At 37.3% G+C, this 24,757-nt stretch overlaps 1 protein-coding gene across 5 annotated transcripts in view; it reads left to right on the plus strand.

Annotated features, from left to right (window-relative positions):
- LRBA (LPS responsive beige-like anchor protein) overlaps nucleotides 1-24,757 on the plus strand; it is a 789,117-nt gene that overhangs the window by 761,277 nt on the left and 3,083 nt on the right. For all 5 annotated transcript variants that reach the window (XM_030312933.2, XM_030312936.2, XM_030312937.2 and 2 more), the window contains exons 54-56: nucleotides 12,604-12,705; nucleotides 16,060-16,256; nucleotides 20,512-20,663. In XM_030312933.2, coding sequence (XP_030168793.1) covers nucleotides 12,604-12,705; nucleotides 16,060-16,256; nucleotides 20,512-20,663 — 451 coding nt within the window. The remainder of the gene's footprint in view (nucleotides 1-12,603; nucleotides 12,706-16,059; nucleotides 16,257-20,511; nucleotides 20,664-24,757) is intronic.

The raw sequence follows: 24,757 nt of genomic DNA on the forward strand, positions 1-24,757 counted from the left end.
TTTCATAAGGCACTTCATCTATACCCTCTCATTGTCTGCAGTATGGTGGACATTAACTCCTAGTAACGCTGGTAATGAAAAGAAAAAAAAAATAAAAGAATAACATAACAGCACATCTCATAAAAATTTTAGAAAATTGTAATGTATCTTGACTAAATTAAATTACCTTTCTCAAAGTGAACCTCATCCTTTCTGGCTCTTTTATAATGTCTGATGTCCCAATCTAATTTTGCTTTAGCTTTGAAGGATGAATCTGGGAGAAAGACAAATAGGTACTTTTTCATATAATGAGAATTTCCACACATTAGAATAGAAAAATGAACAAGCCAGTCTAAGCTTTTCAAAAGAAATGACAAACAAAAACAAAGACATTTTTACCGCGCGTGTAACTGTGTTTTACACATTCATGCAAGCTGGTTCGGATTTTATAAGCCTCTGGCTCCTTGATGGCTCCACGATGCAGCCGCTCAAGTCAGAGCTGTTCACATGAGGAATTTTAGGTTATGCTTATTCCTATATTGTATCTCTTGGATGCAATATACATGCCCTTTAAGAAATGGCCATGCTTTGTTTATACATAATTTCAATCTGGTCTATAAATGCATACAATGTCTCAACTTAAAATTTTGAATATAGACTTTTTCCTTTCATGAAAGGAAAATAGGTAAGTTAAAGAAAACTATGCTATGGCTTTTTCTGCATTTTTTAGGGCTCATTCAAGTATTTTGTTTTGTTTTCAAAAATCATGAGAATAAGCTCCCATTTTTACTTGCTAGGGTCATAAGCCTGCACCATTTTCTACAAATTAGTATTAGTGCTATATGTAAAGTTTATAGCTTTATTACTATCTTTTTAAAATCATGTTATCCAGTATTAAAATACACATTGCTTGGGCAAAATCCAGCTGATTCAAACTGGGTAAAACCCATATATACTATAACTTGGGCTTTTAAAAGGATGCACATGTTTTATAAACTATGCCTAGATTATGTGGCAAAGGCCTCATTTTCCTGAATAACAGATAGTTTCTCATCTTTGACTCTTTTGTTTTGTGATGGTTACCTCCTGTAGAATGCAGTTTTCTTACCAAGAAGAAAAATTAAGATTCAATTCCATTTAGTTGTAGATTTTTAAATAAAATGAACGAGAATATTTTAAAGAAAGGTATTTTCTACATGGAAGCATATCTTCCTTTGCCCTAGTACTCTGTGTTTTAGAGCTGAATTTGTGCACCAGGATGCTTTTCCTGAAACACTCAATTTTCCTTCAGAATAATGCTATACAAACTATCCACTTTCAAATTTTGGAGAAAATCACCCCCCCTCCCCCGTGCACTCAATTGACATTTAAATACTTTAAACTTTGAAATCATCTTATAAGCAAAATGAAAATTTACAAAATAGTTCTTATTCACTATTTTTATATTGTATTACTAGATCATAAACTTTAAATGCTTATTAAGCATTTGAAAGTAAATACTTATTAAATATTTTCAGGTTTCTGAGTAATTTTTTAAAAGCCACAGTTGATTAGCTTTAGAAACAAATGTTTGCCGACTGTGAGGGTGTTGCATAGATTTGTGTATATAGTATTTCAGTAAAGTAGTTTTCCATCCTCACATTCTGGTTTTGATTTGATTGAAAGGTGGCATTTTTTTTCCTCTTTGCAATCAGACATGCTAATCTATGTCAGCTTTCTCCTTTATGGGAATGGCGTCTACTGAAAAACGCGCGGGCTCACGCTCACACACACACACACACACACACACACACACACACACACAACTATTTAAGTTTTTCTTCATAACAACAAGATTCTGTTCTTTAAGAATATTTCAGCACCATTAATTAGAAAGAAGGTTTTATTAACCATAAGGCTAGCACTAACAGACCACAGAGCTGTTTTTTAAAGTACTGTATGCCATAGCTGCCCTGCTTTTTCTCTGTCTAAAACTTCATTTTGTTATACTCTCATCAATCACTTAAGTCATTACCGTAAATCCCACTGTTGTTAATTTTACTAGTATCACCCTAATGAGACATTCCTGCTATAATTAAAAATGAATTCTAACTTTAAGGCATTCTAAATTTTTTTTTAATGAATTTAGAATGATCTTGCCTTATGACTATAAATACCACTGATATACATAGACTACTCATCAGTCTATAAGAAAAGTAGTATCATTATATGTCCAGGTGTGAATTATTTACTGGTTGCTTCTGTGCACATGTGCTTATGCATATGTATATTTTTGTGCACATATTTAGGAATTATGTTCTTTCTATCATAAAGCCTAATATGTTTTACTGAAGCTACTGATAAATCCTTATTCTTTGTCTTGCCAAAATATAGGTGGATATAACACAAACAGCATTGCTCTCTTTAAGTAGGTGTCCTAGAGCACCATCTGCTGGATGTATTTGGGGACTTAATTCGGTAAATTTGAAAATCAGTATGTGATAAGACAGGTGTACGTTGTTTTTAATTGCCTGTGATATATGATTTATGGGTCACAAATGCCAAGGTATGTACGTTTGTGGTGAACCATATAAGTTTGTAAAAGAAATCACTTTCTTCCTTCTTTTCCTCTACCCTAATGTGGATTTGGAAATTTATAATAAATACTTTGTTTAAGGAAAAAGTAAGCTCAACGTATGCCTCATGAAACAAAGCATCAGTTTGTCATAAGATAAACTCTTACATTCTTGATTGCAGGTAAGCTGTAGTTGAAGAAAATTGTTTAGATATTTTGACCTTATGTTCACTAGATTCTGAATATGAAAGGAGCTCTTGGCCCAAGTAGCCTTCTTGCACCCGGCATATTTCTCTCGGTCTGATTCTTTGTCTAGAACGTGACTTCTTATATTTACCTCATCAAGAGCTTTCCTTGTGGCCTGACTTTTGGCATACACTGTTGTACTAACACTGAGACTGCCCTGTATTTTTCTTTTTTTTCTTGAATAATTCATCAAGTTGGGTTTGCAGCAGTATGTTGGCAGTGTTCAAGTTCAGGTGACATTAAACTATGTTTATGAAATTCTCCAGAAGGTCCAGGATGTTTAGTGCTCCATGATGTAATGCAGGCCCGCAAGTTCCAGCAAAACAACTCTGTATTTACTGCTTGTAACTAATAGTAGATGTGGTAAAAGGAATTATATTCATATGGCAAATGAATACAACCTTAATGTGCACCATATGCAGAGTGGTGGGGTGATGTGCCAATATATCACATTTATTTACCTTGTTTAGTTGCAGAGAAAAATGACTATACCATTCAGCCGTAGGCTGTAGTCATATAAATATGAGAACAGAAGAACTGAAGATTTATGCCCTCAAATTGAAACTGAGTATCTTCATGTGTAGACTTTCATAGTACCACACCAAAGAAAGTTGCTTGTCTAATACTTTATGCTCAGATGGGAAATTTAATTTCAAACAATTGGTAGAACTAATGTAAGAAGAGACAAGTTCCCTCTGGTCAGCTAGGATTCTCAAAGAAAATTTGGAATGTATCTTTCTTCATTTAATTGAAACTGAATATACCTTGAAATGGCAAGCTGTTTCTCCCACCCTTTTTTAAACCTAAAAGCGGGATTCTTGTGCTTTTAGAGTATTGCACGTGTGTGTGTGTGTAACATTATTGGAGAACCATCATAAGGACACATTTAATCAAGGCCTCCTGGAACAATCTATTAGACTGACTTTATCACCTTCCAAAAAGTTCATTTCAGTAGAGAAACTGTATGACAGCTTTGTGCATGTGTCCCTTATATTGTACTTTAATATTCCTAACAGTTTATTTTTAAAAACCATGAAATTAAGTACTTAAATTCCTCTAATGATTCCTTTTACAAAGCAATAATTGCCCTAGTTTTTGAAGTAATTTTGCTCATAAATAGGCTCGGTCAGACTTCAGATTCTAGATTTGAATTATTTCTAGGTAGGGGGGAAAATCCTTAGAATTCTTTCTGCCTCCTATGGTGAAGTCTTTATGACTGCTGAACTTTTTAGCTTTTACTCTTGTAGCTTGTAATTTCCTACACCTGAGAGATTGCTATATTTCCCTGGAGTGAGTGGGATCAGGATGTGTCTTTCTTAATTGAGATAAAATGGACATATAACATACTAGCTTCAGGTGTACAACATGACTTGATATATGTATATACTGTGAAATGATCACCACAATTTATTTAGGTAATGTCCATCACCACACAGTTATACATTTTTTTTTCCTGTGATGAGGATCTACTCTCTTAACAACTTTCAAACCTACAATATAGTGTTATTAACTGTAGTCACCATGAGTATACTACGTCCCAGGACTGACTTACTTTGTAACTGAAAGTACCTTTTGACCACCTTTGCCATCTCCCCTACCAGTCCCCCCAACTACCATACCAGTCTGTTCTTTGTATCTCTGAGGTCAGTTTGTTTGTTTGTTTTGGGTTTTTTTTTTTTTAATTCCACATATAAGTGAAATTAGAAAGTATTTGTCTTTCTCTGGCTTGTTTCACTTAGCATAATACCCTCAAGGTCCATCCATGTTGTGACACATGGCAGGATTTCCTCTTTTTTATTAATGAATAATAATCCACTGGTGTGTGTATACACACACATACACACAACACACACCACATTTTCTTATCCACTCATCCATTGATAGATACAGGTTGTTTCCAAGTCTTGGCTATTATACATAATGCTGTCATGACCATGAGGGTGCAGATACCTTTTCAAGGTAGTGTTTTCATGTCCTTCAGATAAATACCCAGAAGTAGAATTGCTGTACCATATGTTTTTTTTTTAATTTTTTGAGGAACCTCATATTGCCTTCCACAGTTACTACCGCAATCTATATCCCCACCAACAGTGCATGAGGGGTCCCTCTTCTCCACATCCTCTCCAACGCTTGTTATTTGTTGTCTTTTTGATGACAGCCATTTGAACAATTGTGATATATTATTGTTGTTTTGATTTGTATTTCCCTGATGATGAGTGATGTTTAGCACCTTTTCACGTACCTGTTGCCCGTTTGGATGTCTTTTTTGGAAAAAAAATACCTACTCACATCCTCTGCCTGCCTATCGATCTATCTATTTATTGAAAATCAGATTGTTTTACATTTGTTTGTTTGCTATTGAGTTGTATGAGCTCTTTATAGATTTTGGATATTATCAGATATATGATTTGCAAGTATTTTCTCCCATTACATAGGTTGCCTTTTGCTTTTGATATTAAAATCAGAATGTCTCCAATTAAGCTAAAGATGTAAAATGTTTTTATCTGTATTCTTTTTTGGAGGCAAAATTTTATAATGTTTATGTTATTAGATACTAGATATACAGCTACAGGCGCTATGAATGAATTTGAGCCAAAAGCAAGACCCTCTATGGGGGGAATCAACAAATGAAAAGTGTTAAGAAAGAAAAATATGTAATACATAAGTAGAGTCTTGTATGTTCACATAATGAAATACTCTGCAGCCATTACTGTATTACGAATTTGTGGTACTGACACGGATAAATAATGCTGTCTGTATCGTTAAGTGTAAAAGATCACCAAACTACGTGTATAATTTTTAGGTGTCTATGTCTATGTATATACTTTGTGTTCTGTGTATATTCATGCATAGAAAGAAGTCCAGAATGATAGCCAGCAAAATGATTTTTCTTATGTTAGCACTGGTTATTTATAGGTAGTGGAATTTAGAGGCAGTTTTTTCATTTCCTTCTTCATAATTTACTACATTGTCTGAATGTTTTATAATGAGCACGTATTACTTTGATAATAGTAGTGTTATTACTGTACTATTACCTAATGATTATAATGTACCTTCACTTTCTTCTCTAGGCTTCTAGGTATTAGTAGTTTTATCAGAATTTATATGGATTGTTAGGGAAGACTGGAAAGTCTAAGAAAAGGAAGAATGGGAGAAGTCAAAGTTTAATTTTTAGAAGTTAAGAAATAAAAGAATGACAAACAAAAATAATCAGAACCATCTCTAATTTTCATTTATGAAGCATAGTATCAGATATTATACTTTTGCTGAAAGAGCGTCTACGACAGAGAGTGAACATCATTCTACTGTTGTTACTACTACCACTACTACTACTCGGTGATACTTGCTGGGTGCTCACTGCATGCTGAGCACCACCAAAAGCACTTTACATGGTAACTCATTGAACCTTACAGTGGTCCTATGTGGTAACTACTATCATTATCCTTGTTTTATAGGTGAAGCACAGAGAGATTATAAATATGTCTTTACTTTCTGCCCTAGGCCTTGAAGCTCCTAGATCTTACTGTAAACTATGAGAACATGCCCAAGGAAGATCACATGGCTGGTATTCTAGGCCAGAGGCACCATTCTTGATCACTAAGCTGTACTGCATTTTTCATTTGAGTTAATTGGGCCATCACCTGTAGACAATTTGATGCAACCCTGTCACTAAAGCATGCTTTGTATTTGCAAAGGACAATACAGAGATAATTTTGCTAAACTGAATTCTTATGACAGTATATATCATGTTAGGATTTTGTATTTTTTTAATATTATGACCCAACTTAGGGTTATACTTTATGCAATTGCAGGTACGTACTCACACACATTTTCTATTGTAGTTGTAAGACAGAGATGCACACACAGAGACAAAGAGGAGGAAGAAGAAAGGTTATAAACCAAGAACCTATAGTTGGTTTTTATACCAACATTATCTTGTTTTGCATTAGTAATTCTAATATTATTTACAAGAGGAAGCTATCAAAATTTACTGTCTGATGGTTGTCCCACCCTAAATGCAGCTTTGTTTTATTTTCCATAGTCTATATATCTAATCAAATTAACATTTTTTTTTCACCAAAGAGACTATGATGAGTGGAGAGAAGGAGAAGGGTTGGCGGAGATAGAAGGACTAGAACAAATTTCAAAGAATTCCTCTTTCATAATTAAAATGTAGTGACATTAGGAAGTTAATGGGAAAGGTTTAAGGAACATTTAGTAGCTAACCTCATTTCCGCTTCAGAAAGCCATTTCCTTTCTCGGTTTGCCATTATGGTGAGCCACATAAGAAAGTTCAGTGTACAGTTAACACGTGAATTTTTTTTTCAACAAATTGTTGTAGTAATCAAAATGTAATTAAAATGGGACAAAAGGCATGTGCAATACGGAACTTTCCTTCGTTAGGAAATGACTGGCATACATTGTATAATACTTAGATTATAAAAAATCTCTATATACTTAATAACTTTTATATTTAGGTTCTTAAATATGTGTTTTCTTTCAAAGTGAATACTCTGTTGAAATGATTTTTTTTAACAAAGCCAGGTCTCATATTTTCTTTTACCTCTTGAAGAGGTCAGATGGTTATATTTTAATAATGTGGAAAATTATATCTGTTGTTTTTATTAAAGGACTTCATTAGTTGATGTGAAATACACATTTGGTATAAAAATTCCATTGTAACAGTTTGAACTTCAGTACAGCCTTTTGACCTTTCCAATTATAGGTATTCATAATTATACTTTGCAGGTTTATAGTAAGGTAACAGAACCTGATCCAGTGACCACTTAAAATCAAGTTATTTGACAATAGACTATATTTTATTCCCCTCCTTTTTCCACAGTGCATTGCATATATCCCATAAAAGCTATTAAGTAAATGAAGGAGTAAATGAATGAATGAGAAAGCAAATGGGAAATGTTAACTTTTTGGCCCAGGAGTCATCTCAACTAAGTATTAATTGAAAGAACTAATTTCATTTCTACGAAACTAGAAATAGGTACATGTAGAACCAAACTTCATTATGAAATGAAGTTAAGTAGTAACTTGTGAAAAAAAAAAAACCAGGGAATGAATGAAGGAGATTCTCTCTCTGCTAATAACATGTTTAAACTGCTAATGAGAATTGTGCAGTACATTTTAAAGTAATTTAATTTTCATAAGACAGAGGAGATGATGCCAAAAATACCAAGAACTTTAGTGAAATTTTAAAATGTAACTCAAGTGTTTGCCAGAAATACACATCTAGTCTGTTTTTACCTGGATTATTAACCCCCCTTGCCTTAATGGAGACATATCTTTTGAAATATTTTTCTCATTGAATATTTATGAACAGGTACTAGAGAAATGACTGTTTTCTCTTCCGTGAGGTATAACTGTAAGTGGTTCAGGGTCCATTTGAGGAGAAATATACTCAGTTATGAGGGCACCAAAGAAACACATTTAACAAAAGCATTTGTTATTCTGCCTAATGGTGTAAAACACGTCACCTAATATTTTAAAACACAGGTCCAATATAAGTGCTAAATGGGTATTACGGAGATCTTGTGCTGCTTTAATGCAAGTTGGGTTGTTAGAATAATGTCTGTAAATTAGTACTGATATTTCCAGTATTATGTACTGAGAAAAGCACATCTGTAAAAACCGGTGTGTCCCGGTATAAGATCTTGGCAGGATTTGGGCTGTCTTTAATCTCCTTTGACTTGTTCATCTTCCTTTAAGGCCATCCATAAAGATGCACTGAGTATCCTTTTCAGCCTTTGGTTAGGATTTGCATCAGTAGTCATAAACCTGCTCTCCGGACAAAGACGCCCTTTCCTTTGAAGTAATTGCTCAAGCTTTTCAAAGCAGTCCAAGAAGTCTATCCTCTTTCTCTTTTTATTTTTCTTTAAGAAGAGTTTGAAGTGTAGCCCCTTAAACTAGCAGCAAGATAAATTTTTCTCTCAGCTTTATGGAAAGCCATGACGATTTTTCAAGCAGTAAGACTTTAAAAGGTTCTTAAAGGAATCTGTTCTGCTTTATGATCTAGCTTTTGGTAGATCCTCCTATCTCGGAAAGCAAAAGCAAAGATTTTTTGTAGCCATTAACTACTGCAAATTTTTATGAAAGAATTAACCTGATATTTTTAGAAAACTTTTTTCTTCTACTCTTTATTTGGGTTAGAGACTTCAGTGAAAGATGGTGATTAGCTTTTGGGTCTTTGAAAAAGTAATATATGGCCAGTATTATTTTATTTGAGCTGATTTTCCCTCCTAAGTATTAACTCTCAGGGCTGGCAAGAGGTTGGGATATGAGTGCTACAATGGCACTGAGTTATATGGTTCCTAGATTTTGTTTCTAGACTTTCCAAACAAATATACACAGATATGTAGCAGTTTTTCCTTTCCTTTCCTTTCTATAGGATGTTATTGCTTGGGCTCTGTGATCCAGAGTGATGTGTAACAGTGTAACTACAGAGAAATAAATAAATTCTGTGAGCCACATATTAAGCCTATGTTCTGCCTGCAGTTTTTCCCTCTGCCCTTAGTAATTTTATTCCAAGCGGTCCCCCAAATATCGGTTGAATTTAAACAGTTTGGACCTGTTGGATTTAAATCCCATATCATATCACTCTATTTGCTGAAGTGAAATTTTAATATTTAAAACATTTGGTTTATTGGAACTTATAAAACCCAACAGGTATTTACTGTGAACAGATTTTTTTGATGAGAAAATTTAAAGAACATGAAATCTGCATAACAGATAATGAAACGAGAATGCACAGTTCAGGTTTTAAACAAGACTGGAAAACAGCCTTTTTAAAGAGGATTTGATAGCTCCTCATATTCTTGTATGTGGATTTTTAGAGGATATTAATGTGCATTTCCTACAGGGGAGGGAAGTTAAATAGCACAGTCCTTTTACTGGAAATCCAATGAATATTTGTGAAACCAGTTACCTGAGAACAACCCAATGATCATAAGTTTACCCTTATGTTTTTAATTTGTTTTTCTTTTCCTTTCCTTTTCTTTCTTTTTCTTTTTTTCTCCCCCCTGTATTTCCTGAACTGTCTAACCTGCTTCCTGGGTTTGAGGACATCTTGCCAAACTTGATGCCGAAGTCCTAGCATTGAACAGTTCTTTATTTAGAGATCAGGACCTGGGAAAAGAAAAATCTTTTTCAGTTTTGAAATCATTCAGTATGTGTGTGTCTTCTGACTTGTGGAGGGAGAAATGATTGGTATAGTGTGGATCAATGGAAACTCGTATTTTGTAAGTAAAGCATACTTATGAAAAAAATCCTAAGTATGAGTTTACAAAAAAGAATGATTTTATCTTAACCAATTTTATGGGGTTACTTGTGAAGCTTCCTAAAATGTACAGTCCTAGAAAATTCTGAGTATTTCAACTCTTACGTTAAAGAAAGAAATACAGTTGACAGCAGTTTTCTTCCTTCTTTCCTATGTCCCTGAGAAAAAATTCTTAGATCTGGAAAACAAAAAGCATTGCTGTGCTCAAGTGACAATGTCTTCTGGATCCACCGTTATCCATCTGTCCTTTGTTTACTTTGGCTTACACTTTAGATTGCTTTCAGCGGCCATCAGTTCTCCTTCAAACTTTCATATCCCACTGAAGAATTCCAAGACAACTCAAGTTAAAACCCAAGTCTCCCCCTCCTCATTCCCCTCCATAAAATGGTAACGTATGAAAACAAAAAAGGAGCAATCACATTAAAAATGTATTCCTTAGATCTTAATTATTTTAATTCTTGATTTTAAAAGGTTGCCAAGTAGATATAATGAAATGTTAATTTCCAAAGTTGTATCTTGTACAGTATTTTTGTAGAATGTGGAACATCTCAGGAAAGGGGGACACCATGAATCAGGGCTAATTATTGGTAACTTTTTAAAACATAGCTCCAATTTTATGCCAAAGCTTATCTCTCATAGAAAGTTAAGTAGTCCAGATTGGCTTACATTATTTGCTGCTTTTCTTAAAATAATTTCCCAAATTTGTGTACTTTTTAAGGAAAAAAAGTAGTTGCTCTTCTAACAAATTCTTTCTGGCTTGCAAAAGGTCAAGTGTGAACTTTGTAATTAAGGTGTCTTTCCCTCAGAGTTTACACACTTGGAATCAAAAGAAACCAAGCTCCTCATTCCACTTATCCCCTTGCCTTTCCATATGTCATTTGAGGTCTCCCTTTGTCATTAAGCATGTAGGCCAGTTCCTGTGTCTGGCTGCATGTGACACAGCCAATGTAGTACAACGTTTGCTACGATGCCCCTTTACTTAAATCTCATTCAGAAGTATATATAGTCACCAAAAGTCATGAAGGACTCTGTGGGGACACAGCTATGTATTATATACTACAATAAATGCATTGTAATAATTCTTTATAGTGGCTAGACATGAAGTAACTGCAGGCTCCAGCTGAAGTGGGGCAGGAAGCACAGAATCTAGGCCCCTGTCTTCATAGGAGAGACCCTCCTCTGCTTTTGGTCTGGATCTCTGTGCCTTCAGTAAAAGCTATTTTCCTTCCTCCCCTCCCCAACTCCCCCCCACCCCCAGAAAAACATAAACATGGACATTTATTTTGCATGAAATTTCAGAGAAGCCACTGATGCATTACAAAAACCATTGCTTTGGAGGCTAGTTTAATTTTTTGGACAGCCAGTATTTGCCTTTCCAAGGACAGCAGGTTTCTGCTGGATTTTCCCTGACCGACATGATAGGATCTAACAAGTTGTTCTTTTCCGTGAGTTCCACAGCTGGTGCTAGTGACCTTCTTCTGGGCACATGTGCCCCTTTTGGGCTACACAGGATCCTTTATCAATATTCCTGTGAAACCAATCCAAATCAAGGAAATCTAAGCATGCTAATAGAACACTGCCCTTCAGTCCCATTTATAAAGGCTTTTTGTGTCTTTGTATTTAGAGACTATAAAAGTAGAGGGCTAGTGTGGTCTTAAAATAGTGTTCTTCAGGCTAAATATGGAGTTCAGTTTATCCTTGCAGTTTGGCATGAATCAAGCCACAAATCAAGCCCATTACTGTCTTCGTTATCTAAGCTGGGGCCGTTTGTGGTGTGGGTTTCTTATTAACCAACTAGTTTTTTTCTTTTCAGTTTGGGACTAGAAAAAAGGATAACTTTTTCTACTTGTGAAAATGTATAGAAGTATCTTCCATTATCTGGATACTGATTCTCTGCCACCCCTTCCTCACCTTCTTCCCCTAATTTTCAGTCACTATCAGTAGAATTACACGTAAAAGTTTGCTTTATTCCCCCTCTGTTCTTTGAACCATAGAGAAATACACCCTGTGAGGTCTATATTTCAGAAAAGTACGTAAGATTAGTAAATAGGCATTTAAGAGAGGGGCTGCTTTGAGGTATCAGGTCCTAGTTCAGACTGTCTGCATTATGACAGGGATCTCAGTGAACCACGGAATGGGGGGGGGGGCGTCCTTTCTTTGAAATGGGCATCAAGCCAGAGTTGCTACTTTTATAATCATTAGTCTATAAATCATCTAAACAAAGGGGCTTATATTTATATTTGGAAAGTATCTGAGGCATTCTACAGTGCAGATTTTTGTCTTATTTTACTCTGTTTTCAACCATTGTTGTTTGATATAATCATATAAAGATTCGAAATTTGGCAACTGTGGTCCTCATACTCTAGCATATAGTTTGGATCTAGTCCTAAAATAGAATTTTTGGACAGATTTCCAAACTGAGAATTAAAGATTTAGGCATTATAGGAATGCCTAGGTAGAGGGAGCTGAGTAGAGAGAGGTAATCCCCTGTGTGAACTTGAATTAATTTGTTGTTTTTATCTGTTTGTTCCTAAAGGTGAGCCCACCACTCCCCGGGCCATTTTGACAGGCCACGACTACGAGATCACTTGTGCTGCCGTTTGTGCTGAGCTAGGACTGGTGTTAAGTGGTTCCAAAGGTAAATCTGTGGCACCTTCATAAAGTCACGTGCGTTTTCTGGTGTCTTCTGGTAACGAATCGCCCAAGATGGATTTGGTACTTTTTTCTCTGAGCCATGCCGCCCGTTATAGTAGCCATTAGCCACATAGGACTGTTTGACTAAAATGTGTAAGTTAACTACATAAAGTTTAAAATTCAGTTTCTTGGTGGTATAAGCCACTTCTCAGGTGTTCACTATTCACGCATGACCAGTGGCTACTGTACTGAACAGCATAAATACCGAACATTGACGTCATTGCAGAAAATTGTATTTCACAGAAGTTCTTTGAAGAGGGAGGCAGGAACAAGGAACATCTTTGTCTATTTATTCTTCTGGACTCTGGGCTGGGTTTCATCTCACACATCAAGAGTTTTCATAGAAACTCTTGACCTAGTCTGTTTTAACTTCCAAATCTTAGAACTAGGCAGGAGCCAGGATGACATTGAGAATGGAGTGGAAAGATACTTAAGCTGGTCTGCTTAGAGGTCTGCCCTTGCAGCATCATCATGTATTTAGGCCATAGATAGTAAGCGAGCCTTCAGAGAGCACACACAACAAATCAGGATCTGACCAGAAACCGAGTTGTTTCTAATTCATTGCTGATTCCATCTCTGAGGTTTATCTATCTCTGAGGATATGGACCTGAGCTGAGGTCTGAACACACAAAAAAGTACCGTAATCTTATGTCTTTGAAGGTTATCTGATGGGGACGCATTGAGCATTTGACTCACCTTATCTGCGTCTCAAACTATAATACTTAGTCTAGCTAACAAGACTTATTAAATATTCAAAGGATTGTGTTTAAAAATTTAGTTGGTCAAAGCAATGAAATAATGATGGCAAGAATTCTATGCCTACTGGAGTTTTTCCTTTCTTATGCCCAGTAATTTCATATATCCTGAGCAAACAAGTTCTTAGACACTATATGATCCAAATTAGACATAGGGGTGACTGGCTGGCTCAGTCTGTAGAAATGTGACTCTTGATCTTGGGGTTCTGAGTTTGAACCCCACATTGGGTATTGAGATTACTTAAAAATAAAATCTTCAAACAAAATTAGACCTATAAAATAAACCTATCATATTAAAGGTTATCCTTGTTTTGCATGGTAGTGCAGAGTCATAAAAATGACCATGCAGGCTGAAACCATGAAAAGTGATCATAAGAGCCAATGGCAAAATTTGTGGTTGTTCCATGGCTTTTAAAAATTTTTTGTTACAATATTAAAAATTCTCATATACAGTTATATGTGTATATATAGGCATGAGAAAAACAGTAAAACTCAGTACACTATAATTTAAAACATTAGAAACATTGAAAATTAAAGTATTTTCTTTTTGAAAAACTTAAAAAGAGTACTTGCATAGTGTTTGCCTCTTTCTCTTTGTATAATATAACTTAAGATAACAAGCAAGAATCTTGTCTTTGCCTCGACCAGTTGTCATGCTCCTTTCTAAGTTTGGGTAACTTTCCAACGTTTTATCTTCTGTGCATTCAACGTCGTGAAACATCCCCTCGGGTTCCTTTATTTTTTTTAATGTTTGTTTATATATTTTGAGTGGGGGAAGGGCAGAGAAAGAGGGAGAGAGAGAATCCCAAGCAGGCTCCACAGTGTGCAGAACCTGACACTGGCTCTATCTCACAAACCATGAGATCATGACCTGAGCCGAAACCAAGTGTCAGATGCTCCAATGATCAAATGACTGGGCCACCCAGGCCCCCCTGCAACTTACACTGACCCCGGCTAGGGTTCCTTTATAGTGAACGTTTTTGCTGGCATCACTTCTGGGACATCATTTTTGTTACAACCCCTTTTCTAATCTATGTCAATAAGTTCTTCTTCACTAATTTCCTCAGCAGTGTCAACATTTCCAGAATCAGTTCTTTCTTCTTAACCCTATTTATATTCAGTATAAAGTTCACGCTCAGGTTTATCACTTTTAATTTCCTTCATGCAGTTTCACCTTTGTGGCCGGTGTTCTCTTTTGATTATCCATTTTTGTAAAATGTCACATGGGTTTATCACCAGAGATGAGGAAGCAGCACAACCACAACCACAGTTTGCTCCCTGTGCACGAATGGGTAACAGACGTGCAGTGACCACTCACTGACAGACTTTAAAGGAAATGATGTGCTTGGTCGTTCAGGATGCACATCTGTTATTTACATAGTGATTTGTGGACTGAAGAGCTGGTCACAGACGTGAGCTTTATGCCATCACTGTGAAAACTGAAGTTTGAACTGTGGTGCTGAGGGACTGGTGTCATTTAGAATGATAATGGACATTCACGAGTGCTGCCGCTGTGTGAAGCAGAGGCTGCTGGTATGCATTTATGCTGAGAACACAGACAACTTACAAACTCCTGAGCGGTCAAGAGAAAGCCAAGAACCTTATTTTCAAAAGGCCATGCCCTTAGTAGTCCTGTGGGAAACAGAGATCACAAGTCCCCATAGGCATGAGTAACTTAGCCTGGAGATCAGCAGGCCTTATGCTCATTACTCCTCTTGTCTGACTCACATCTCTTAGAACATACTCATGACACAGGTGGTTTCAGTTACCTGCTCCTTCTTAGCTTTGCAGGTAACAGGCGCTCAATAAAAATACACTCTGAGATGTATGCACTCACCTGCAGCTCCCGTCCTCCTCAGGCAGCTCAGCCTGGAGGTCAGCCTGGGGGTTGGGAGTGGTTGGTGCCACCCACAGTGGGGGCAGCAGGCAAGTGCACTTGGTTGCAGAAGGATCTCCGTGTGAATTTATGTGTGTGGGTGGCAGGGGGTGGGGAAGCGGAGGATGGGTAAGTGGACCACCAGGGACGTTCTTTCATTGTGAAGTAGCAAGCAATGGGAAGGCAGAAGGCTGAAGCCTCCGGAAGCTGCCCTAATGAGCTCTCCCCACACTGGCCCACAGCGCGGCCACTGCTGCTGGGGCCCCTGTGACACACAGGCAAAGCATCACAGTGAGCTCGACGGCAGCCTGTGTTTAATTGTGGCCCAGCCTTCCCGGAAGCTCCTCGAGGAATTGAAATTTGTCCTGTTCCTTTCTGAATGCCTCCTGTTTTTATCATCTCTTAGCATAAATCATTTCATAAAGTAACTTCCTGTCGCTTGAGGAAAAGTGAACTTGAATGTGTATGAGTTGGCTTTCTCCTCTCCCAAGTAGGAGGTGAGATCTGGCCAGCACGCAGAGGACATTTTGCGAAATAACATAAGTAAGATAAATAATTTTTAAAGGCTTGCTACAAGCAGCCTTTTGATCCTGTTTGTGCTCAAGATTCATTTTCACATTTGTCATCCTTAAAAAAATTTTGCCTGTTGTTTCTCCTCTTTTCTCAGAAGGACCATGTCTCATACATTCCATGAATGGAGACTTGTTAAGGACTTTGGAGGGTCCTGAAAACTGCCTGAAACCAAAACTCATTCAGGCTTCAAGAGAGGGTCATTGTGTCATATTCTATGAAAATGGCTGCTTCTGTACATTCAGTGTGAATGGGAAACTCCAGGCCACTATGGAAACAGACGACAACATAAGGGTGAGTATGCTACGGACTTTGTCACCATTGTAGATTTTGACCTCCCAAGTGTGGCAGGTGAGGAGGGAGAGGGTTCGCTAGAGAGACCTCTGTTTTAGTCACCGAAGGCCTCTTTCCACACCAAAAGAAAATCATCAGGTGGCACGTGCATGAGGCTTATGTATCTCACAGACCACAGCATGTCCTGCTGTGCTGATTGCATCTCTCAGAGAGCCCTGTGCAAGAGATCCCTCTGTGAAGCCCAAGGCGAGCCTTCAGCAGAGAGTTTTCTTACGGTTCTGTGAAGCCAACCTGGTGGCTTTCCGTGGCCTTGTTTAGCTTTTTTTAGTCTAAGAAAGTTAACTGTACATGGTTGTTGTTTGAGCATCAAAACTGCAGTGGTCCGGTAGACCACACCTAAAACTGGCTCCTCTTCACACCTGGATAGGCTGCCGGCGGGAGTGGTAGGGGATTATGACTATTAGGATTAGTATCTCCTTTCAGACTTCTTTGTGAATAACAAGACCAGCACTTGCCAAGTTAAGGGAGTTGGCTTCCAATTAGGATGTGAGTTAGGCAGACATTTTTCCCCTTTGGATACACAAGGAAGTGTAATGTTAGTGGACCTTCTGGAGTCTTGCTTCATTTTCAGGACACGATTCCAAAAGTATTAGAGGTGGAAGGAAACACTGAGGACTGCTCTTTGGAGAGGCTATTTTTTCAAGGTTCTTCTTTTCTCACTCCCAACCTGCTGGTGCAGGTTAAAATAAAGTGAAGCTGAGGTATTTCTGTCATTTTCCGAGATGAGGTTGGAGGTATGTGTGACCTTGTACAGTGAGGGAACCTCAGACATGTTGGGAATGCCTCTGCCCCTGAGTGTGGCTTTTTAGGCTGGCTCTGGACATTTTATTTGTTGCTCCTCCTGACCCAGGGCAGCTTAGATGACATAAATTCTCCCAGTTTCCCACATCTAGCCTGATCACCCCCTTCTCAAGTAAACAGATATGGGATCAGGAAGTATTAAGAAACAACAACCCTAACTATAGATTACGTAGATGAAATGAAGGTCACTTGCTGCTTCTATATCATAGCACTGAATTTTAATTCAGTCAGTGTCCTCTCCTTTTCTCTGAGTTTTCTTCTTTGTATTTTGACTGCCTCTACCACAAAAACATGCACTCATACTCAGCTTTTATTTTTCCCTACTTTCCCATAATACTTCATTTAAACCAAGTACACATCAGAGGATTTTCCTTTCCTCTTTTCTTTACAATAATAATGTTGATAATCTGTCACTTTGAGTTACGATTATACTGTCAGCTACACTAATAAATCTGTAAAATAATTTGAAATCCCTTGCTAGCTAAAACAATATCTGTGGCATTTCAGTTAGTACGAAAGGCTCTGGGAAGTTCCTCGAGGCAGTAGGAAGGAGGCTTTCTGCAGACTGTTCATACACACATGCTTTTTCCTCTGTGCCCTGTAGCTATTGTTGTTTTTTTCCCCTGTAATATTTCCCACTGGATTTTAGGCTTAAACAATCCATTGCCTTTTTCCCAGCACTCCTGCACTTTATCATACTAACTTGGAAGTGGCAACTGTGTGATTAAAACAAGCTTGCCTAAAATGGGCACTACCTGCCCATGGCTCCAGAGACTGACACTTTCACAGCTAACTGCGTTGGGGAGGGAAGGAGGGAGAGAGGGAAAGAGTAAGAGACATCACAGAGCAAAAATCTCCAGCTCCATCCTGCAGGCCCTGCAGTCTGAGCCTGTATCAGGAAAGGAGACCATGGAAACAAATTAGTCATCAGCTCAGACCAGAAATTAAGTTTCTTTGAAATACTGAGAACCCTGCAGGCAGGCAGCCTGGGGAACCTCTGCACTAATCAAGGCTTCCCACCTGTTTTTATTTAGATGCCAGATTGTTCAGTGGCATTTGGTTAACATATCATAGCACATCAACTAGGCAGTGTTTAGATGTCTTAATGAGTAACTTAAATGAAGTGGGCAGCTTTTACAGAGCAGCAAAGTTATTTTACCCTAAACAAAGGACAGCCACCATTTCACCCACAGGAACTCATCTATTTTTTTTTCTGTGGAAGCTGTGTTTTAGGATGTGATCATGCCCAGCAGACCACTCTGGCTGTAGAAACCAGTTCAGCCGTGGCATTGTCCAAGGCACTCTGGATGGCAGAGGAGGATCTAAGCATGTCTCTGGGGCCCTCTTAAACTTGTTAGGCTCAACCCGGCCTGGGTACTGAGGGAGGCGTGTTAGAGTTAAGAACTATGTGAGGGCTGCTTTGAGTAGAAGACAGAGTGCCATTTAGTGAATGTTACCCTGACTCTTGCCTCCAGGGGAACTTAACAGGTTCCTCATGAGAAAGGCCAGCAAAATACTTTTTCACATTGGCAGGCCCCAGGCTCATTAAAATGTTTTGGATGCTGATAAATGTATAATCCTAAAAATCCAGGCTTTAAATTCCAGATAGACTAGGATTAGAGATTCTTTACTAGTACAAAGAGTTAAAGATTAATAGTTTTAATTTGTATTTTAATATAGCACTTATCCAGCAAAAAGCCTCAAGTATAAAACTCAAATGAACCACAACCATAAGGTTAATGGATTTTCATCAGCTGAATTTTAGAAGTAGAGCAAATAATTGTTTGTCCTAGTTTTTACTGCAGCTCCCGGATACGCCCTAGAGATCGCTATTTGTAAAGTGAATGGGGGGAAAGGATATTGATTTTTACTTATATTGAAAAATCTTACTATTTGTATTAAGATTTAGAGAATATTTCTTACATGTAACTATCTTCCACACGTGGGTTTTTATTTCTTAGATGTATTTTTGTATTCTTGAGAAGAAGCTACATTTAAGAGACCAGTAAAAGTTGGCATTTGCATAAATATGAATTGAATGCCTATGAAACGGCCCTTACTTTTCTATGATTTTTTTAAAAATTTGTCAAAGGGTAGGTTAAAGACTTAAGGCAACTATACTAAAACTGAGTGTAGGACAGTGTAGATATGTTTTTCAGAAGTTAGATTTTTTTTCCTTTTTGGCTTGTTTGCACCATCTGTAATCCCACTTCACTCTCCAGGTGGACACAGGATTACAGGTGTTTACACTTTTTCTGTAAAGGGATAAGTAATAAATACTTTAGGCTTTGCAGGCTCTATATTCTGTTAGTCACTTGCGAAAGTAGCCATAAACAAATGGGCGTGGTTATGTTCCAGTATCCCTTGTTTATGGGTACTGAAATTTGGAATTCATGTAATTTTCACATCATGAAATATCCTGTTGATTTTTCTTCAACCATTAAAAATGTAAAACATCCTATAAAAACAAGCAGTGGTCCACATTTGGCCCAATTTACGGGATCGAAGAGCAAATTCCATGTGTGTACTTCCTGTTCAGTACTGGCAGGAAGCAGTCAGTCCTGAGGCAAGAAAATGCTTCACCTGGGGTTTAATCACCCTGGAAGCTGTAGTTCTCTACCAACCTGTCTTCCTAACCTGCTATAAAAATCCAGCAGGCCTAGTGAAGGTACTACAACTGTTGGCCTTCTCCCGTGGGGCTGTAGCCCCAAAGGCAGCAGTGTTTTATTGGCGATATGAGGTCAGCTAGCACTGTCTGCATAGCCTTGGTACAAAATAGGCTTCTTAGCATGTCCACAGTACAAGTGGAGAGGTGCCATGAGGCTCCTCATTTTAGAGCACTGATTCTAGTCCACCACATACACCATCTAAATAGTATTCACAGAACTGGAGGATTTTGCCACCTCATCTTTAAAAATCAAAAATTAGGGGCGCCTGGGTGGCTCAGTCGGTTAAGCGTCCGACTTCGGCTCAGGTCACGATCTCGCGGTCCGTGGGTTCGAGCCCCGCGTCAGGCTCTGGGCTGATGGCTCAGAGCCTGGAGCCTGTTTCCGATTCTGTGTCTCCCTCTCTCTGACCCTCCCCCGTTCATGCTCTGTCTCTCTCTGTCTCAAAAATAAATAAACGTTAAAAAAATTTAAAAAAAAAAAAATCAAAAATTAAAAACACAAAAACAAAACATCTTTGTTTTGCCTAACTTTGTCCTAACTTTGTCTATTTGACTTTTGAAAAATGGCAGTTTTCTGTAACTCATGATTTCCTAAAAACTCCTTAGGAACACATGCATACAATCTCTCCCTGCATTGCAGTGGCTTCGTGGTGTGGAAATTAAACGGGGTGGGAGGCGGAGTTCTCCTAGGACCACATCTCCACTGAATATTGCTGTGTCTCATAGGCCATCCAGCTGAGCCGAGACGGGCAGTACCTGCTCACAGGAGGAGACAATGGTGTGGTCATGGTCTGGCAGGTGTCTGACCTCAAGCACCTCTTCGCCTATCCGGGCTGTGACGCTGGAATCCGGGCCATGGCCCTGTCTTACGACCAGAGGTAACACTGAAATCATGGTCTACCGATGGTGATATTAAAAACTGGAGGGAATTTATTTAAATGGTCTGATGGATAGACTGGGTTATCGGGGTCACCATGGGTTGTGGGAGTCACCTGGGCAATCAAAAAATCCAGTAAATATTGGGGTTTCCAAGATACTTTTTAAAAAGCGTGATGTTTCTTTTTGATGGCATTGCCACTCTTAGACAAAGGCTGAATTCTCTAGTAATAGATAGGATTTAAGTAACAAAGGCTGTAATTATGTTGCCATAAAGCTTTTTATATTTCTTGGAGTACTTTTTCTTTAAAATAAAAACTAAAAACCGTAAACATGTAGAATATAAAAGGCCTGTATGTCCATGAGGATTTTGTGGAGAGATTTGCCTTATTTCCTAAAACCTTCTAAGTGGTAAATTTGGGGAATGTAATCTTTGGCATCTTGCTGCTTCTACACTCATTTAAGTTCTGATTTTTTTTATAGAGGTAACATATACATAAAATTTACCATCATTTTTTTTGTGTACAATTCAATGGCATTAAGTACATTCACACTGTTGTACAACTATGGCCACAGCCCATTTCCAGAAGTTTTTCATCATCCCAAACAGAAGCTCTGTCCCATTAAACACTAACTTCCCATTTTCCCTTCCAGAGCTCCAACTCAATTCCAGTGTCTGTGAATTTGCTTCTTCTAGGTACTCTGTGTAAGGGGAATCATACAGTATTTGTCCTGTTGTAGCATGTTTCAGAACCTCATTCCTTTTTAAGGCTGAATAGTATATGCCACTTTGTTTATGCATTCATCTGACATTTTGGGTGTTTTCACCTTTTGGCTAATGTGAATAATGTTGCGATGAATATTCGCATACAAATATCTGTTCAGATCCTTGTTTTCACTTCTCTGGGGTAGATACCCAGGAGTGGAATGGTTGAGTCACATAGTAATTCTATGTTTAACTTTGTGACAAACTGCCAAACTCTTCTCTACAGTGGCTGTACCTTTTTACATTCCCACCAGCCACACACAAGGGTTCCAGTTTTTCCACATCTTCACCAACACAGGTTATATTTTGGTTGTGGATTTTTTAATAATAGCCATCCTAATAGGTGTGAAGTAGTCTCTTATTGTGGTTTTGATTTGCATTTCCCTAATGACTAGTGGTGTTGACTCTGCACTCTTAATAATGTCCTTTGATGTACAAGTTTTTAATTTTCAACTTTTTTTTCCTGTTGTTGTGAATGCTTTAGCAGTAGCCAAGAAATTATTGCAAAATCCAATGTTATGAAGCTTTTCCTCTGTGAGTTTTATAGTTTTAACGCTTATATTTAGCTTTTGATCCAGTTTGAATTAATATCTGTATGACAGTAGATAAGGATCCAGTTTCATTCTTTTGCATGTGGGTATCAAGTTTTCCCAAAACCATTTGTTGAAAAGACTGTCCTTTCTCCCACTGGATTGTCTTGACACCCTGTTAAAAATCATTTGACCATACATGTCAGTTGATTTGTGGGTTCTTCATTCTAGTTGTCTATATGTCAGTATCAGACTGGTTTGGTTACTGTAGCTTTGTGGGAAGTTTTGAAAATCATGAAATATAAAACATCTGATTTTGTTCTTTTTTTCAAGAATGTTTTTTGGCTATTTTGGGGTTCCTTGAGAATCCATTATGAATTTTGCAAAAAAAAATGGATTTTGATAGGGATTGGGTTGACTCTCTTGATTGCTTAGGCTAGCATTATCACTTTAATAATATTAAATCTTCCAGTCCATTAACACAGATGTCTTTACATTTATATTCCTTTCAGTGATATTTTGTGGTTTATAGTGTACAAGTCTTTTGCCTCCTGCATTAAATTATTCTTGAATATTTTATTCAGTTTTGTTGCTATTGTAAATAGAATTGTTAATTTCCTTTTCAGAGTTTTCATTGTTCATGTACAGAAATGCAACTTATTTTTATGTGTTGATTTTATATCTTGCAACTTTGTTGCATTTGTTAACTTTTTGTGGAATCCTTAGGATTTCCTAAATATAAGATCTTGTCATCTGTAATAGAAATAATTTTACTTCTTCCTTTCCAATTTAGATGCTTTTTATTTCTTTGCCTTGCCTAATTGGTCTGGCTGGTACTTCCAGTACCATATTGAACTGGTAAAAGTGATTAGCTGTGTCTTGTTTCTGATCACAAAAGATTCGAGTCTTCACCATGAAGTATGATGTTAGCTGTGAGTTTTTCATAAATGTCCTTTATTGTGTTTATGTCCTTTCCTTTTTTTTCCTAGTTTTTTTTTTTACTATAAAAGGATGTTGAATTTTGTCAAATGCCTCTTGTGCATCAATTGAGATGATTATGTAGTTTTTGTTAATTCTATTAATGTGGTAGATTAATTTTTCTGTGTTGAACCATCCTTGCATTCCAGGAATCAATCCATCTTGGTCGTATCTAATCCTTTAAATATGTGCCTGTATTAGGTTTGCTAGCATTTATTGAAGATTTTTGTCAGTATTCATAAGGGATATTGGTCTGTAAGTTTTGTTGTAGCATCTTTCTCTGACTTTCGTATCAGGGTAATGCTGGCCTCATTGAATGACTTAGGAAGTGTTCTCTCCTCTCCTCTCCAAATTTTAGAAGAGTAAGAGTTAAATATTTGGTAGAATTCACCATTGAAGCATCTAGTCCAGGGCTTTTCTTTATTGGGAGTCTTTTGATTACTGACTCAGTCTCCTTAGTACTTGTAAGTCTATTCAGGTTGTCTATTTTTTCATGATTTGGTTTTGGTATAGTGTGTGTTTTTAAGAATTTTTCCATTTCACGGGCACCTGGCTGGCTCAGTTGGTGGAGTATGCAACTCTTGATCTTGGGGTTGTGAGTTCAGGCCCCACACTGGGTATAGAGATTACTTAAAATCTTTTTTTTTCATTTCCATTTCAATTTGTTTGTATATAATTGTCCGTAGTATTCTCTTATAATCCTCTTTTATTTCTGTAAAGTTGGAAGTAATAGATCTATGATTGTAGTAATTTGAGTCCTTTTTTCTTAATCTAGCTCAAAGTTTGTCAATTCTATTAATCTTTTTAAAGAACCAGGTTTTCGTTTTCTTGATTTTTCCCATGTTTTTCTATCCTCTCTTTTATCTCCACTCTAATCTTTATAATCTCCTTCCTTCCATTAGCTTTGGGTTTAGTTTTCTCTTTTTCATGTTCCTCGAAGTATAGTATTAGGTTACTGATAGAGATCTTCTTTTTTAAATTCTGTATCTACAGCTATAAATTTCCCTCTTAGCATTGCATTAACTTTTGGTTTATTGTGTTTGTTTTCATTTTTCTCAGTGTTTTCTAATTTCTGTTAAGATTTCAACTCATTGGTTAATTTCCATGTGAATTTTCCAGTTTTCCTTCTGTTACTGATTTCTACTTCAGTTCTGTTGTGATTGGAAAAGATACTTTGTATGATTTTTAAATTTAAGACTAGTTTTGTGGCCTAACATGGTTCATCCTGGAGAATGTTCCATGCACACTTGAGAAAAATGTCTATTCTGCTGTTGTTGGGTGTTTGACATATGTATTAGGTCCACTTAGTTTTTCTCCCCCCCCCCCCTTAGAATTTAAGTAACTTCTACACCCAACACGGGGCATAAACTCATGACCCCAAGACCAAGAGTCACGTGCTCTAAAATCCCCTTGGATTTTAGTATTCTTTAGGTCCTCTTCTTTCTGGTCGTTCTACCCATTATTGAAAGTGGGGTATTGAAGGCTCCAACTATTGTTGTAGAACTGCTTATTTTTCCCTTCAGTTCTTTCAGTTTGGGCTATCTCTTGGGGGCTCAGATATTTGGTGTATTAAGTTTCTACAGACAGACTTCATTTTATTGTGATTTACAGATACTGTTTTTACAAATTGAAGTTTTGTGGCAATACTGTGTTAGGTAAATACATCACTACCATTTTTCCAACAGCATTTACCCAGTTCATGTTTCTGTCACATTTTGGTAATGCTCCCATTTTAAACGTTCTCCTTACATTTGTTATGGCGATCTGTGATTACAACTTGCAAACAGCTCAGATAATGGTTAGCAATTTTTAGCAGTATTTT

The sequence above is a fragment of the Lynx canadensis genome, chromosome B1 (assembly GCF_007474595.2).
Source record: "Lynx canadensis isolate LIC74 chromosome B1, mLynCan4.pri.v2, whole genome shotgun sequence".
Classification (NCBI taxonomy): domain Eukaryota; kingdom Metazoa; phylum Chordata; class Mammalia; order Carnivora; family Felidae; genus Lynx; species Lynx canadensis.